Source organism: Rattus norvegicus, chromosome 10, assembly GCF_021556685.1.
Source record: "Rattus norvegicus strain SHRSP/BbbUtx chromosome 10, alternate assembly SHRSP_T2T, whole genome shotgun sequence".
Classification (NCBI taxonomy): Eukaryota; Metazoa; Chordata; class Mammalia; order Rodentia; family Muridae; genus Rattus; species Rattus norvegicus.
In genome coordinates this window covers 40084696-40103248 of record NC_141543.1, presented here as the reverse complement: position 1 = coordinate 40103248, position 18553 = coordinate 40084696, and the positions used below count along the sequence as shown (strand labels likewise).

General features: G+C 44.8%; 1 protein-coding gene across 13 annotated transcripts in view; it reads right to left on the bottom strand.

Annotated features, from left to right (window-relative positions):
* The window catches only part of Mapk9 (mitogen-activated protein kinase 9), a 41197-nt gene extending 26598 nt beyond the window's left edge, over positions 1-14599 (bottom strand). For 6 of the 13 annotated variants that reach the window (XR_015630940.1, XM_087573812.1, XM_087573818.1 and 3 more), the window contains exons 1-2: positions 14378-14599; positions 5604-5774 (exon numbers count right to left, since the gene is read on the bottom strand). Coding sequence is in view for 8 of the 13 variants with exons in the window: in XM_087573812.1 (XP_087429938.1) it covers positions 5604-5725 (122 nt within the window). In the remaining 5 variants the exon portion in view is untranslated. 13 annotated transcript variants of the gene reach the window in all.
* Between the last annotated feature and the right edge of the window lie 3954 nt (positions 14600-18553).

Sequence of the window (18553 nt, the reverse complement as noted above, 5' to 3'; positions counted from 1 at the left end):
ACCAACCCTGGCCTAATTTCTGGCTCTAAGACAGTCACGTTCTTGCTTTCATAAACTCAACATGTTACACATAACTCTATCTCTCATTTTTTCCTGTGACTTGCCACTCAACACTGTATTTATGATTCACCCACAAATCTGAGTACTAGAATTTACTCTGTCATTGCTATAATATTCCTTTGTGTGATTGTCACTGCTGTTCTCACTAACTTGTTATTTTTACTTTTCAAGTAATGACAAGAATGACTGCCATTGACATCCATGTGCATAGCTCCAGTCTTTCCAGCACCTCTCAGACGTGCAGATAGCTAGGTGGGAGTGCATAGATTCCCCAGTAGATAAGGCCAGACTCTCTTCCAACATGGGTCCATCAGTGTCTGTGTCCGTCAGCAGTGTGCCAAGAGTCCATGCCTGAGAGTTGTATGTGAACGTCTTCACCAACATTTGGCATCACCAACAACACAGCTTACTTTTTACCTTTGGGCTGTAAGTATTTCACCGTGTACATAAGAATATTGTTTTAATTTGTATTCTCTAATGAAGAATGACCACCAGGTAATAAATGTGAGCTATTTTAGACCACTAGTTTTATTGTAATTTATTAGGGAATAATAAAAAATGAACACATCGTCTCCTCTGTATCCCTACTCTTGGGTCTCTGAAGCTTCATTATGAGTATTTTTGCTGATATATCTTCCACACTGCTAATTCTCTCTTCATTTACACCTAATAATTGCAAACATGTTTTTAGGTTTGTAATTCAATTATCATAGCTTTCACTTTCACATCTATAATTTCCACTTGTTCTCTTTTGTAAAGTTCTTGTTATCTCGCTGAAGTTTTTTCATCTTGTCTTTTATCATCTTGAACATATCACCACAGCTATTTAAAATTTTGGACCTAATGACGCTCGGATCCTCTGTTGATATTTTTGTCTTATCTCCCTGTGCATCTAGCCATTTTTATTGTTTTGGACTTTGCATTTATAAAGCTGCTCTAGATATAATCTGAAACCTAGGGCAATTCTCTCCTTCAGAATTTATATTTGCTTCTACTGGACACATGGGTGGCACTAATAGTTTAAGCTTGCCGCTGTGTAAGTTCAACAAGTGGATGGTAACTGAATGGGGGCCGTGCCTCACTCAAGTTAACCCCATTACTTCTAGGGTATGGACTTTCAGTGGCAAAACAAAGCAGAGGTTATCCAGGCTCTATTAGAATTAGAGAGCCTCAGGATTGAATTCCTATTCTCTAGCCACAAGTCCAAGAAGTCCCTTTCAGAATTTAAAAGATCCAAGAAACAGATGAGCCCCAGATGATGGGTTTCCTATACTAGGCTTTCCTGATATAATATTGATTCTTCGGTGTCTTATTAGCTCTGTAAGACAACTGCTGAGCATGAGGACAGTGAGGACTCTGGAGGCAACTGCACTTCTTCATAGGTGTGTTTTCATTCCTGGCTTTAGCCGCCTCCCCATTTCATCCTCATTTTCTGTATTGTGATCTCTACATTTCCCGTCCCCCGGAGTTCTGCGGGAGAAAGGCCCTTTCTTGCTTCACACAACTCTCTACTTACTCCCTTCCCCTGCTGTGTTATCTGCACCAAGATCCCAACTTATTTGAATGTTGCAGAAATTTATTAGAACTTTTCCATTCACTGATTGTCATTCTCTTTTGTTTAGCTCTTTATCATCTTGAATCAAAATTTTCAAGCTGTTATTTTAGAGGTGAACATGTAAACACACATTTAGACACAGTGGGTTGCCCAAGGTCACAAAGAGCTTCAGCCAAGGATCTGCACTGGGCTCAGAACTCAAGTCTCCTATGTCACAGACATTCTGAGTGTCACATCAACAACCTCCTTATCAAACACATAGTATTCTGGACATTACTTATGGTTTGTTTATATTTATAGAGGAAAATAAGACAATTTAAAGACAGACCAATGTTTGCTTATAGAAAGTTAAAAGGAAACCATGCAGATCGACCTATACTCATTATTTCGCATTAAGGTCCTTTTTTCCTTACTGTAACTGCTGCTCCTAGGAACTGCCAAACCCAATATTAAAACCTTAAAGAAAGGGGTAAGTAAGCATGCATGGGGCTGCAGGTTTACATTTTGTGTTGAACACCTTGGGGTTTTAGGAGGAGAAAGGAAAAGTATACACTAAAAACCTATTTCCTAATAAGCCTTACTAGCATCTTCTAAGGAACAAAAACATAGAAACAAATCAAATAAGCCAAAACTGTTAGGACAACTGGGAGCAGGAAGGGAGGCCTGGGAGCAGCTCAGCAGTGAGGCTTGCTGAGCCCTGAGTCTGATGCTTAACAGCCCAAACAAAAGCCGAAATGAAACCAGGTCAGAATATTTTATCTTGGCCCCAGCTCTTACACCTAACTCTGTAGGTCAGCAGGCTAACCTACACTGTGGTTCCTGTGCCCATCTGGCCTCATGTGTTTACCATGGTCTAGTTTAACGGAACTGACTAGTTTAGAAACCACAGACTGGTGCTAACACATTTTACTTCTCAGACCTGTAAAAACACCCTTGCCTCTAATTAGCTTCTAGTGCTGTTTGTGGCTACTGAATGGCCACACATTATTGACTTAAAACAACGCAAATTTATTATTGTACACTTCTGCAGTTCAGAAGTCCAAAATGAGTCCTAAGGGGCTAACGTAAGGTTAGCTCAGCTGTGACCCTTATGAAGGCTCTGGGAAGAACCCATTCCCTTCCTTTTCCCAACTTCTAGAAGCTTCCTGTATGTCCCACAGCACTCCACACTCTTTTTGTGACCAGGACATTCCTGACTCCATTTTGTAAGAACACTTCCACTTCTACTGGCCCACCAAGCCAATCCTCCTGCCTCCAGATCACTGATTTGTTGCTTTGTTTTTCAGATGGGGTCTCATCAAGGATGGCCTTGAACTCACTATGTGGCCCAGTCTGGCCTGCTACTTACAGTAATCCTCCTGCTTGGATGTTAAGATCATCAATATAATCAGGTCTGCAAAATTCCTCTGCCCTATAATGTCACACATTCACAGGATTCAGGGTTAGGATGTGGCTATATCTGAGGAAATATTACTATGCCCATCACACCCCTACAGGTTCATTGGTAGAGTTTTAAATGTATGATGCTGATGAAAAGAAGCTCTGGACCATGAATAGCAAAAAGACTGGATGTTAACAATCAATGACAGAAAATCCTATTGTCAAAGTAGCAGCTCACCCACTGTTGAGTTTATTTCAGCAAAAGTAAACGTTTTTGGCTTGTTTTATAAGAATGTGCCATTACAGATCACCCTCTTATCCTATCTGATTCCAAATGATAACTACAAAAGGAGAAAGGGGGAGGGGAGAGGTGCAATCACTTCTGAAGTTTTACTTTCCTATATTAGAAATTAAGGTGAGAGGATACTATACTATAAAAATGTCAGTTATAGTTATAAAATTAAAGTATATATACATATGTATATATATATGCATGTATGCATACATGTCATATACATGTATGGAAGTATATGTGTACATATATGTATATATGTACATAGACATGTATATCTGTGTATGTGCGCATGCGTATTCATGTATGTGTATATACATACTAAGTATGTATACATGGGTGTATATATAAGCATGTATGTATGCATGTATTTATGTATGCATGCTGCATGTACGTATATTTATATGTACATGCATATGTATATATGTTTCTCTTTGTGCTGACAAGAAACCCAGCTACTTTCACATGCTAGAGAAGTGCTCTATCACTGAGGTTCCTCTCTAGCCCTACACAGTTCTCGAACAGAGGTGAATATAATTTATTGAGAAATTCTAAAGAGGAATTTAATGAATATTGATTTACTCATCATTATGAAGATCCTGAATAGAGATTGGGTCAGAGTCCTGGTCATTTAAAAAGTATCAGTGATTCAAACTCATCAAGCTTTAAGTGAATTAAGGTCCCAAGACACTAACGATGGTTTTAGATCCAGACTTACCCCCAGAACCCATGGGAGACAAAAGTCAATGAGCCTTCCTAGTCCTCAACTGTACCACATACACAGAGAGGGTCATGGTGGATCTCATGTGGTTATACAATATTTACTATTCACTTCATTAAAGTAAACTCCCCTAAGGTAATTCCTGTTCCTTCCTCCATCCTCTTATCAAATTACTAATTCCAAATAAGAAAGGCTACAAATCAAGTGAGTGATCATAACTTTCTATTATAATATCCATTCTGTAACTTTCAATCATGGTGTTCAGACTGCTAGATTTTGGAGCATTTCAGATTTCAGGATTAGAGATGCCTATCGGTAAACACAAATACTGAAAAGTGGGACAAAAGTCTGACTCTGAAATACTCTGCTCCTGAGCAGTTCTCTGTTAAGCCCTCACTGTGCACACAGCTGGCACACTGTGCACACACTCTTTCATGCAGCACCTTCTCTCCTTCCTGAGTCTCTTCTCTGAGCCTCCTCAACTGCTATCCAGAGCACCAGGCCTCCAGTTGCCCACATGGGGGAGAACAGCAAGATCTCCCAGTCTGCAGTAGTCTCAGCTGAACCTACTGATGATGCCTTCACAGGAAACCAAAACTCTCCTCCTCGAATGCCTGGGAGAGTTCTTTCATTTTCAATTCTCTTGGCCTACCAGCTATAAACATTAAATATTTTTATTTTATCACAGTATTTTTATTTATTTATTTTGGTTTTTTGAGGGTTTCTCTGTGTAACAGCCCTGGCTGTTCTGAATGTGCTTTGTAACCCAGGCTGGTCTCGATCTCACAGAGATCACCTGCCTCTGCCTCCCAAGTGCTGGGATTAAAGGCATGCACCACCACACCCAGCAATCGCCAGCAATCACAATTTCTTTTAAAGACACAAATAATCTTGTTGATTAGCAGGGATTTAAAAAAAAAAAAAAAAAAAAGCTTTGTCTAGAAGACTACAGTCTAAAGAGTTTGGGAGGTGCTGACAACAGAGGTCTAGAAAACATGTGAGAAACGTTACCTTTGTCTGGCCAGTGATGTCGCAGCAGCTGACTGTCTTACCATGCAAGAGCCTAAGGTTCAGGGTCAGACCAATGGTTCTGACGTCCTGGGCTGGACACATAGTTGAAGAGAGACACCAAAGAGGAGACGGCCAGCCCAACCCCTCACACAGCATCCCTTCCTGGTTAATCCATGGTGTGATAATGACACTGCCTGGCCTCATCCTGCCAATGAATGGCAAGGCACTGCACTGATGGCGCCTGGAAATGAACAGGAGTGATTGGGAATAAAAGGAGGAGGGGGGAGAAGGTGGCCATGATGAAGAAATGAATAAAACGCCAAATTCCTGTTACACCAATCATTCTGATATCATAATGCAAGGCAAACGAAAAGATAACAAACAAATAAATCAATGAAGCCAACAGAGCAAATGAAAAGCTGAGCTTGTATCCTACATACGACTGCATATAACTACAGCAAGGATTTAGTTTAGCTCAAAATCTACAGGAGGGAGTATTTTTTTAATCAGTGCTTCTAAAGTCTTACTCAGTTTCACTTTTTACTAAAGGCTTCGTCTATGTTATTAGAACAGGCTAGGCTTACCAAACAATTCCTTGGGCTCCAGAGCCAATTGGTTTCAACTGCTGGTAACGTTTTAGAACAGTGAAAGTTGAGTCTGCCACTTGCACACTGTAAAACTGGCCATCGCTTTTACTGTCACTCATGATGTAGTGTCATACAGGATTCCGGAGAGCTGGTACCTTTGTCAGATCCCTGAGGAGAGAAGCAGAATGAACTGATGAGCTTACCAAACAGTATACACGGTGGTTCTGATCTGCTGGGATTTCAGACGGTATGGCTGAAACGGGAAAATCGGCTTGGTCAAGTTTTTAACTTAAGCAAGGGGTGCATCCCCCCCAGGCCTCAAAAGACACTTCAGTGGTATGAGTGGAAAGATGAAAAGAAGGAATTAAGACAAACTTTTTCTAACATTTATTTTATGCGCCTGGGTGCTTTGTCTGTGTGCATGTATGTGCGTGCCTGGACAGTTGTGAGCTGCCACGTGGGTGCTGGGAATGGAAACTGGGTCCTCTGGGAGAGCAGTTGGGGCTCTTAACCTCTCCAGCTCTAAAAAGAAGGAATTTTGAGATGCACAAAAGACATGATTATAATATAGTATCTTGGGGCTTGGATGCAGCACACATCTGAGCACTAGCATGCACAAGGTAGTGAGTTCACATTAAAAACAGAGTGAGGTTTAGCCACCTCTGGTGAAAAGAATTCACACTTATTCCCAGCCATGGTGAGACTACTATGTCACTAATGCATCTCATCCACTTCCTTCTTGTGACATCAGCTTATGTCTAGAGGTCTCGGCCACAGATGGGAACACTGTTTTGGAATGATTGGTTCTCAAGTTTCTGGAGATAAGTGGAATAATCCTCTAAGTATATGAATTCAGGCTAAAGTGATAAAGGACGAAGTGAGAGTCACATGCCAGAGTCCCAGGCTTTTACCAGTATTAGAGATACCCGTATGAGCTGTGCAGCCCACAGATGGGCCTGTTTCATGAAAGTGGCCAGACTTGACCTTCATTCCCTTCACCCCAAACTCAGCTATAGCTCACAGTAAAATAATTAACTACACTCAAAGTGTATTCACAAACATGGCTATAAGCCAGTGGTCTCAGAAAGTAATTTTCTTCTGGTTTGGGCAGCAAGTTGATTTCCAGTTAGGCTTGAATGTGGAACACCTCCCATAGCTTCATGCTTGAGCCGGTGGTGCTACGGGGAGGCTGCAGTATCTGCAGGAGGCAGGGCTTGGTTGGACAAAGCAGGCTGCTGGAGGGCAGGTATGGAGGCTGGTCTAAGCACCAACTGCTTCCTGGTCTGTAGAGGCTGAGGTGGACTGTACCCTCACAGACAATGAAATAACTCCTTTCTCCACTAAACTGATATTTAGTCTCCACTGCTCATTCAGTCACAGTGGCTAGAGATGAGAGCAATGTGACTGCTATGCTCACCCTGTGAAAGGTTGGGCAATGTTAATTGAAACATTAGTGAGCTTATTACTTTGGTCTTTTAAATTAAGATGCCAAGAGCAAAAACATTCCATAAGTGATTTTTTTCCCCTACGGCCTCATTATTTCTATAGCTCCATCAAATCTCTGCCTTTTTGTTCCACCATGTGATACTTAATGTCCACCTGGTGAGTTTTCTGCAATGACAACTTTCTTCTTAATACAATAATACCTAGGATTTCCCTTAAACATGTTAGTAAAGGTTTAAACAAAAGTATAAGGTCAAACAAGCAATGGAGGCCACATGCTAGGTACAGTTGAACCAGTAGGAGCCAGCCAGATTACTGAATGGCCTTGCCATGGACCACCTGCCCAGGGTGTGACTCCTGCAAATCTCAGTCTTCTCTGGCAACTCCAGAGTTCTTCGCTATGGCTGCTTACATTCCACAGATGGACAAGTGCAATACCAGGCTCGCTTCCTTGAACTTGGGGATTAGAAGTAATAGGTTCAAGAAATATATAATTTCATCTCAATATTTAAAATCCTTCTAAAATGAAAACAAAGTGATCTTGTTGGGTAAGAAAAAAACGTCAACTCAGAAGCACCTAGACACTCCTCTTGTTACACATGGCTGATGAGAACAAGATAAAGAGCCCCACCCCCACCCCACATAAGACAACCTGAGAAACATGTAAGTTTAGCTACTAATGCATTTATTCAGTTGGAATGGCATTTTAAGTAAAAGAATCAGCTTCTTTTCCAAGTTAGGGAGCACAATCATTCCTCAAGCAACCACATTAGCCCAACCCCCAAACCTAGATGAGCTCTCTGCTGTCACTGTCATGGTCCAACCCAGTGCTCCATCCAAGCCACTTCTACAGTCTTGGCAATACACTTGGCTGGGGCTATAAAGGCTTTTATAGGTCTGTCTTTTCCCTAGGCCATGAGCTTCTTCTCAAAAAGTAGGGAGATTCAAGCTGGGCAGGTAACTCTGTGGTAGAGTGCTTGTCTGGCATGAGACCCTGGGTTCATTCCAGAGCCGGTTGGGGGAGCACAAGAGAAGGGAGTAGAACAGAACAAAGAGACTGTCATAAAGGCAGGCTTCACAGAGGCAGGGCCTGTCCTCAAGTCTGTTCACACTACAGACAAAGACACTTGTGAAATATTGGTGAGAACTATAAGGTGGCCAAACATACAAGTTTTAGCTAATGACATACAAGCATGTGAATCCTAACCCAGCAATTACAAGCCTAGAAATACATGGGGGAGTATGTGTGTATGATATTCAAAGATATCTGTACAAGAATGGAGCATGGCGAACCAGCCAAGACTATAAACAATTCAAAACATAAAGTACAATGAAGCCATTAAACACAATACAGGGATTGTGTATACTGGCTTGGAAAGATATCTAAGATACAAAAAGGAAATAAAGTAATTTGAATTAAAGTTCACATAATAAATGCCAATCTGTGTGCACGGAGTATATACACACAACAGGTACACAGGTGAGCATAACGTGCGTGCACGCATGCACACACTCCAGACTACACACCAGCAAGAACAAAGAAATGAGAGGTGAGAAACATTTCTTCTTCCCATTAGAACTTTCTGTTCTGTTTTTAACCTCATATATTTACATTTAAAAAACTAAATAAAAAATTCAGTTAAAATGAAATGTTATAAAATGGCCTGTGACACCTGCCTGGAGGGTGGTTTGAGACAGGTATGACTGGAGTGAGGAGAACAGCTCAGGTTCTGGGAGACACACTTACACATTCTCTGAAGTAACCTATGAGGGGTGCGCTATGCTCCAACAGTAAGGCAGAAGCTGAGGTCTCGGGGCAGTAAGGCACTGCCCTAATTCCCGGTGTGGCCCAGAACTGAACTGAGGTGTCTCACCACAGCATGCTCCTTCCTCTAACACACCAGTCCCACATCTCCAATTAGTGTGGGACATAAAGCCATGTGTCTGAGGGCTGGTCACCACCATGCCAGAGCAGCACAGGCTGCTCTCACTAGCACACTTTTTCTCTGAGGAAGGCTGAGTGATTCACAACCAGTTAACCCTTTAATCACACTAAAGTTTCAGAATGCACTATTTAAATGGACCGTTGCTGTGGCTAAAAACAGACTCTGAGTCACCCTGTTACAAAACAGGTTCCTTACATTTTTCTCATAAAGTACTTCATTGGCCTATGTTAATTCTCATGAGAAAACAGTTTATGGTAATTTAACTGCCCCCGTGCTGGGGACTGAGTGGACGGACTCTCACCTGCTAGGCAAGTGCTCCACCATTGGATGATGTCTGTATCTACGATTTCCTGACCTGAAGCTGCATTGTAGTCAGGTGAACATAATCATTTGATATTTAAGAACCTCGGAGCAGCCTTGCAGGGCCTCCCTTCTGAGGTTATATTCTTGTATTACAGGAGGTACTTGATACAGGACATGGAGTTCACCTCGATACTTAAAGCCTGGCAGATTTTTTTCCTGCTAGCCCTGTTTTCAGGTACCAAGTCCCTTAGCTGAGAGCTACTGCCCATATAAGGACTGGCCATACGTGCTCAGAACAGCTTTGTTACAGATTAAAATTAGAAATAGCATAAATATCCATGTATACACATCTAGAATGTGGAATATTAGTCACCACTGAAAAAAGCCATGGTAGCTCTCCATATTCATGAGTTCTCAAGTTTTTAAATTCAACCAACCATAGGTAGAAAATACTTTGTAAGAGAAACTGTTCTAAGGAATAGTTAGGTAGAAGCATGAAATTCTATGTGTAATTGCATAATGGTGCAAATCACATTAACATACTTAGCACACTTCACGTAGCTAGAATGTAGTTGAAGGTTTTTATGACGTGAAATGATAAGATATTCAATGATCCAGATGCAATGTGACCTAATTTAAATATCACATGTATCAAAATACCACAGCGCACCCCATTAACAGGCATAATTTTTATGTGTCAATTAAAATCATTATAAATCAAAAGCAACATTTGGGGGTAATTCTATCTGTACCGAACACTTATAGTACATTCTTCTGTCATTTCTCCCAAGTCATGTAATACAATAGCTTTGTATTATTTTCTTTGTGTTGTAAGTGCTGTAGAGATGGTGGAAGGCATATGAGAGAATGTACACTCATACTGCACCATTTTATATGACTCAAACACACATAGACTCTGGCACCATCTTGGATCCAGTTCCTCTGAGAATGCTGGGAGACAGCTGTACTTGCTGGTGACCCTTGAAAGGTCACTCCATAATACAGGCCCATAGGGGTTCTTCAAAAGACAAAATTGTAGATATATGGAACAGATCTTAGTTGCTAGGGATTATGGTTGGTGGAGGCTGGTGAGTGAGGCATCTACAAAGGGGCATCACGGGAGCCCTTGAGGATGCTAACAAGTTTCTGTACCCTGTGGTGGCAGTGGTGGTTCAGGAATCAGAAAACTTTATCTCATTAAAGAGATATTGAACTGAATACACACTGTAGCAATGCCAACTTCCTGTTACGATTCTGTTCTGGAGTTATAAATATACAATCAATGGAGAAAACTGGGTAAAAGGTAGGTGAGATTTTGCAGCTTCTTTAATCTGTAAGTGTTTTACAATAAGAAATTTTAAAAAGAGATGTGGTGAAAATACACAGCAATTCCACCCTTTTCCTGTCTGAATGCTTTCGACAGTGACTTTGAGAGCTTGATTCAAGTCCTTAGCACAAGGGCAGACAGCGACAGTAAGCCCTCTGGCCCTCTTGGATACCAGACACACCTGCAGGCCTCTGCTCAGCAGCTCCATCTGCCTTAGCTGACTTCCCTGTCCCTTTGACTCTTCTGGCCAGCATTCACCCTCCTTCAAACCCTAGTTCAAGGACCTACTTTCCATGCAAGGCTCCCTATCTGCCTATCCCTTTAAACAGCATCAAGCCCTCCTTTCATTTTGTACAGAAAGCTCTCCCCCAAGCTCCTCAGTGGTAGAGGCTGTACCTGGCTAATTTCTGAATCCCGGTCCATTATTCAGGCCAAGCATTGCCAGTTCAAAGCAAAGCTTAGTCAAAGGATAAATGTGAGAACGCAGAGTGGAGCAGGTTAAGGTCAGATCTCACGCCAGCCTCCCTGTGGACCAGTTACTTATCCAGTGCCAAGCAACTACCCTCATCTGTAAAACAGAGATGAGCACAGAACGTCAGGATGCCTCCGGAGGTGAGTCCAGCTCAGCTGAGAAGGCACTGTGACTTGAGTCCACCCTCAGTTTCAGTGGGTGTCATCTAGAATCACCCAATACTTCTCAGGAAACAGAAACTATATTACAATGCTGAGATGGCATCATGGTTGGGTTTTACCAACCAGGGAGGTACTCCAGAACCACCAGCTGCTTCCACAAGTGAACACAAGGAAAACAGAAGAGGGAAAAGCAACGAACTAAAGAAATGTAGCTGAGTGTGGTGCCTTTTGACTATAATTCTAGCACACGGGAGGCTGAGAGAGGAGGATTACAGTGGATTTGAGGCTACATAGTGAGTGGGAAGCCATATCTGAAAGAAGAAACAAACGTACAACCCCAAAACAATAAGCACCAAAAGATAAAAGCCAACAGAGAGAACTGAAAAGACATCAACCAATAATCACAACAAAAACTTCAAATGATTACAAAAACTGTAAGATACACAAGACACTTAGATATTCAAGTTTTGACTGGTTACTTGATGCTATGAAAGAATGGCTGCTTTTAAAATTTTAAGAGAACCTTGTTTGTTTGTTTGTTTGTTTTAGCGAAATAGACTAAAAAGTTCATGGACAGAATGACGGGATGTCAAGGATCTGCTTCAACACAACGTGAGGAGAGTTTACGTGCTCTGAGATCAGGGATGAAAAGAGACTGCCATAGTTAAAACGTGTAGACGCTGGTAAAGCCATCCACTTTATAACAAATCTGAAAGTCCCCATCACAAACAACTAAACGCTGCTGTTGAAATCCAACTCACACGGTGGCCAAGTACAAACCATTAAGAATTATTGTTTTTAAAATAAAATTGCCGCCTTCCTAGCCAGGTGTAAAAGATAACTTCATATTTAGTCAAAAATAGCAGCCCTACTGACCAATTAATACTTTTCTTTTAAAATCAGATTTTGTTTTATCCTATATATAATAAGCTTTTAAAAATTGGTTCACTCATTAATAACTAATCCGTTTGGCATTTCTCTTAGTACAGAAGGTTAAGCCTTTTTTCTTTTGAAACTGACACATTCAAGTACACTCCTGGCCATTTATTTAAAGGATAGAGCGAAGCATCTGTTAACGAGTAATTATAAAGTCCTGAGACCCTGCAAATTGAAACCTCAGGAAAGCAAAAGGTCTCTAGAGATTATGCCCCCAAAACAACAATTATTTTTAACTATGCAGGACTCTCCTGAAAGGAGAGGAGAAACGTTTATAGATTGGCTAATGGAAGGCAAACACAAAGAGAGCTGAGAACCTTAGATGGAGGGGCAATCTGGTTTCAGGTTCTCACTGGCTGCCTGCGCTGAAGCAGACTACTGAAGCACTGTGGGCCTCCATTTCTTCCTCTGTGGAACCTGGTTGGTATCTGGGTGAACAGGGCCTAGCTCCTCTGGCCTCAGGCTACTGTTCCTGCTCCTCGAAGCTTCTCCCTCCCACACTGCCTGCTCAGGAGGTTAGCGGTGCTGCATGAGGTCCGCATTTGGCGGGGCACCAAATGGCTCGTTTTAATTAGCTATTGCCAACGCTAAAATATCAGAGTCCGGATACAAACTTGGAATCCTGGCTCTTAAAAAAAGGCTGAACGAAGTTCTGGACCTCCAGGGGTCTCCAGCACTCCACAATGCCACGCTTGCCTCGGAGGGCTAATTCTTGGCCACAGGCTGAGCAAAGTTCCCTGTTGATCTTGCCCTTTCACTTTCTGTGTCCGTCCCTGCTCAAGGCCCTCCAGCACCCCCACCCCACACCCTCCATTTCTAGGGCACAGACCCTTCACTACAGCTGGTGTCACATCCTGTCCTAGAACTGTGTGCTTGCCAGTCTGTGTCTACGGGGCTCCTGGACTCTCTGGGGGAAGGTACCCTGTTGCTATCTCCTTTGTGTCCTTAGAGTCCAGCAGAAAGCATGACCTAGATAATACAGAATTCAGTAGATAACTCCTGAACGTGTGGAAGGAAGCTCGAGCAAAACTCTTAGCAAAAATGTAATTTTTTTTAATCACAAATTGTTCTGACAGGTGCTAGAAAGAGATTAAAAACATTAAAACATTTCACAAAATGAGAATAAGAGTCTGTTTGCTTACAAGTTTCACAAGTTAAAAGTCACCAACAAAATGGACAAAGCAGAGATAATAGGCAGGGATGGTCTTACTGCTCATTCACTGATCTGACTCTAGAGACGAGAGTCAATATACCAGACAACTACCTGTATTCACAGTGCTATACAAAAACTGGGCTATAAATCAGATAGCATCAAACCAGAGTCAGTGCTGGAAGGAAAACTAAACTGATGAACGGGAATGACTAAGCGAGGGAAAAGGGTGGTCAAGGCAGGCCTCGCCAATAACAAGACACTGAACCACAGGAGGAAGTGATACGAGAAGAGACAGCAGGGCGAAAATCTTATAGACAACTCCGAACATGGAAAAGTCAAAGTGCAAAGGTCCTGAGGTAAATAAATGATTTTTGGCATGTCCAAAGCAGGTGAGGTGAATAGGCTAGGAGAGCAGAGATCTGCTTCTTGTTAGGAGGGAAGGGAGTGGCAGAGGAGGTGGGCAGGGCCCACTCTGGCTCTTTGCTGGGCACTGAAGATGAATGACAAGGCACTGGGGCGGGGGTTGGGGGGAGAAGTGGGGGAGGACTCTAAGCGGATGAGAGTTCCTACGACACTCGTGCCAGTAAGGGAGCATTTACCCACTCGGACGCCCTCAACTGTGCGCCTTAGGCTTCTCTGCCCTAGTGCTTTGAGACAGTTACACTGCCCGATAACAACCCCCAACCAAACCCTAGACATTTTACCACTACTGCGGAGGGGAAAGCAGAGGGCCAGTGAGGGTCAGAGTCACCGCCAAGGTCGCGGGGATCAGAGCCCAGACTCCAGGGCATGCAGCGGAGTACAGCAGCATGCCTCACAGCTGGAGAGAAGGCGCCCACAGACTCCTGCGGGCAGGTCTGCTGGGCCCGGGCCAGACAGCCGGCCTGCAGCCCTGGGCAGCAGACACCAGGCGAGAGAGAACGACTGCGGAACCGTGGAAAGCCAGGCAGTGCCGAGCAGCCCACCCCCCGCACCCCAGGCCTTCGCGGCCCGAGCAGCCCCGCCAGGCCTAGCCGCCCGCCGGGCTCACCTCGGCTCCGCGCCGCCGCGCCGGAGGCAGAGGGAGGGCACGCTGGCGGCGATGCGTTCTGGCGGCTCCCAGCTCCAGGACCCGGACCCGGCCGCCCCGCCCCGCTCTGCTCCGCCCCGTCGCCGCCGCAGTGGGTGTGAGGGGCGCGGGGCGCTGCGACCCTTCCGGTCGGGTTCCCTTCAGCTCCGCAGCTGCCGCCGCCGCCGCCGCCGCGCTCAGTCTGACGGATTCTCAGGCCAGCCAATCAGAACAAGGATATCTAGGCAGGCGGGGCCAATCGAGACTGGGGGTGGGCCAAGGCTGGGCAGTAAGGGCGTGGCTGAGGGTTGGTGTGGGCGAGGCCAGTGGCGCGCTCTGGATACCCTAGTGCAAAGTGGCGCCCCCTAGGCGGCTCCCCGCCTGGCCGTCTGCTTGCTATAAGCGCGTCTGCCAATGTGCGCAGAGGACTAGGGATCCAAGTCAATCTAGGACCAGCTCCTGAGCCCGCCTTCCAGGGCCAGGGGACCCGCATGCGCCGGAGAGGGTGGGCCAAGAGGAGCGAGAGCTGGGGAGGGGCGAAGCGTGACTTTGCTACAGTATAGGAGCCTAGTCAGGCTCTGTTGCAGCAGGTGCAAGTGGAGAGGCGGCCCTGCGATTTCTCCAAATGCTGGAAACTCGACTGCATAATCGTTCGTGCTCTCCCCTGGGAAAAAAAGGGGGTAAAAGGACTGGAAACAACCGGATTAGACAGGAGACCTGGGCAAGATTGGGAACCTGGAGTATAACGGCCCGGGAGGAGGAGGGAGGACAAGCCACAGAGCCTTGGGGTTTGTTGTTCACTAAGGCGGATGCGCTGCGTAAGCCACACTGAGTGGGCTCATAACAAGGATGCAGCCAGATGTCCAGAGGGTGGGGGCTGGAGAAACGGTGACCATGACGCTGGTGAGTCAGTGAGGGGATTGGCGGGGTGTGACCTAAAGAGGACTGTTGTAAGGAACAAGTTTCTGCTTTGGTGTAGAGGGATGAGGAGGGCGTCATTCCAATGCTGAAGGGCTTCTATACAGCGGTCTTTGACACTGCTGCTTTTGTTGACGCTCCTACAGCCCTCTGTCTCTCAAATAGGTTCCAGAAGGTCTGAGGTGAATAAGACGTTTGGAAAGCACAGAATTTAGGGTTCTGACTACTCTGAGCTTTGATCGAAAGACTGCAAGTGAGACAAGAGAGGTTGAACGCACTGAGGAAAAGCTCTGAACAGGTTAGGCTGAGGACTGGCCTATAAGGGATTGGAAAAATGCTGACAGTAGTTGACAAGTGGTACAGCTGTAGTAGGATGCCAAGGAATAGCCAGGGAATCGGGCTCTGCATATAGGAAGATCAGGAGAATAGAAGGCCCCATGAATCTCGGCAGAATTTGAAGAGATCTGTGACTCCGGTTTCAAGCACTGAGCCAGGGGGGTGGAGGCACAGAGAAGTGGGATAGAGAAAGAGATAGACAGTATCTCTGTTTTATTCTGTTTTCATATTGTGACAAAGCAAGATGACCAGAAAGCACTTCGGGGATGAAAGGGTTTATTTTGGCTTACAACTCTCAGGCCACTCCTCATTGAAGGAAGTAGGACACTCAAGGCAGGAACCAGCAGGCAGGAACCAAAGCAGAAGCAAGGGAAGAACACAGCTTATTAAGTTAGGGATGGAACTGCCTTCAGTGTGCTAGGCCCTCCCACATCAGTCATTAGTGAAGAAAATGCCCTTACAAACTTTTCTACAGTTCAATCTTACAGAAGCATTGTCTGGGTTAAGAGTCTCTCTTCTCACATATGACTAGGTCAAGTTAACAATGCCCAACCGCCAAAGTCTTCCTTTGGCCACCCCCATGTTGGCCACCAGAGGGCGTATGGTTTGATCCTGCTTAAAATTCTCCATAGTTCCTGAGTGTGCTGCATTGAGACAGGTTCATTTTGTGAGCGTCTGTCCACACCGGTCCTCACCTCAGCTCTTTCCTGCCACCCGCTTTAGAACCACCAAAGAAAACAGAACCAGAGATTGGTGTTATTAAAAAACGAGTACAGGGGCTGGGGATTTAGCTCAGTGGTAGAGCGCTTACCTAGGAAGCACAAGGCCGTGGGTTCAGTCCCCAGCTCCGAAAAAAAAAAACAAACAAAAAAAAAAAAAAAAAAAAAAAAAACGAGTACAGACCGGCTGTCATTGTTGCATTTTCCCTGAAGAACACTAATGAGTGTTCCCTCTCAGAGTAGAATGAGTCTCCAATTCCTAGACATCCAAGACTGGTTTCATAGCCAATCCAATACAAAGTAAGCAAGCACACATCATCATGCATATGTTTACCCAGTAAGTTAGTTAACCTTTTGGATTCTGTTCATTCTACAGATGATGCTTTTTGTTCTGATTTTCTTCATGAGATAATGGTGGACACACAGGGGCAGAGCCGAGGCGACATGAGAGGGAGTGGGTGGAATGGTGGGGAGCCATGCTCTGAATGAGTACAAAGAATCCCGGTCGAGGCCTCTAAGTTCAAAGATCCTGCCAAAAGTGTGCATGGACACTGACACCCGGTTATCCTGTCCAGGCAGGGAGAAACAGTGGAGGGAGAAGGAGGGAGAACTCTCGGCAGATGGAAGCTCTTACTGAGGCTGGAGAGCAAAGGAAAGTGCTGGGTCGGAGACTTTGAAAGACATTGGGGCCAAGTGCTCAGAAGGAAGAGGGGCACCTGTGCTGTGTCCACGGAACCACAGCCACCTGTACTGACTGGAGAGGTAGGCGAGGAGACTGGAGTGATGTGGCCCTTGGGGATGGAGTGGCTTTGGTGACCATGGACACATGATCACTCCTATGCCTCATTTAGCCAAATGGATAAATGGTTGCCTTTCCTTTTTCTATTGCCACCTCTTCATCATTTAAAATGGAGAGGAGTTCCAAAGCAAAAGCAAAACTGGCAAAACTCCATTGTTGGGTTCTCTGCCTAAAGGACAGTGGTCATGAGCAACTGGGTGGAAGATACCCCTTCAGGTGAGGCCCCAGGTTTTCTTTACCCTATTCTTCCTGTGGCCCACACCTAGCAGCAGTTTCACCCTTACCTGCCTGTCTTTGCAGCGTGGTAGGTTGGAAATCTGGCTATGGCGGTAAAGGGCAGCCGTTGAGGGGGTAAGCGAGATGTTAAGTGATATGATTCAATGTGCATTTTAGAAAGCTCCCTAAGGCTCCTAAGGTTCGAAGAACAGCAGGCTTAAGGCCTCGAGACCAGTTGAGAGCTACAGCAAAGGTCATTTTGAACACCTAAAGCCTGGGTTGGGGGCTATGGTAGCAGGTGCCCAGAGGAAGGACGATTTTTAAAATTGCTTCAAGACTTTAGGGTATATAAATCAATCTGCAATGAGCTATCACTACACAGCCACTAATAGTCGTGCACTAAAATTTGATATCAAGTGTTGATGGTAACACGAAGCAGTTGGAACCCTCACGCCCTGCTGGTGGGAAGGCAAGATGATATAATATGTTTGCAGCACAGTACAGCAGTTTTGGATAGAGCTGAAACTCCATTGCATGTACCACCCAAGCATCAGAAGGCATGAGTACTGGGCTTGGGGTGCTGGGATAACAAGGGTTTGTCAGAGGCCTGCTTCCGTGCAAGCTCTGGGCTGAGAGAGTTCCTTGGCCTGTCCAATCTAATTCTACTTATCAGCAATACTCGGAAGTAGTTACAACAGCCTGTTGGGGATGCTTTGGTAGCATAGAGGCCCTGAGAGTGCGTGCCATGCTGGCTCCCTCTGTCTCCCTGGCCTCCGTTCCTACTCCCCTCTTCTCTCCCCAGCCATTACAACTGCTGAGGAATCTAACTGAAGACAGTTTCAGCTGTGTTTTGTAGAGGAAGAAGCTGCACATAAACCAATGGGGACAAGTGTTGTCTGTCTCTGTCTCTGTCTCCTTGTCTCTGTCTCTCTGTCTCTCTGTCTCTCTCTGTGTGTGTGTGTGTGTGTGTGCGCGCGCGCGCGCGCGCGCGCGCGTACGCATGTGGCAGGCCACTTTATAAAGAGAGCTAAGATCAGGAACTTTAGCTCAGTGGTAGAGAACTTGCCTACAGTAATGGTTAATTTTTATCATGGATGTCATTAAATTGAGAACTGAGTGGGAAATTGGTAAAGTGCACGTCCAGATGTGTCTGTGGGGCTATTGCCAAAG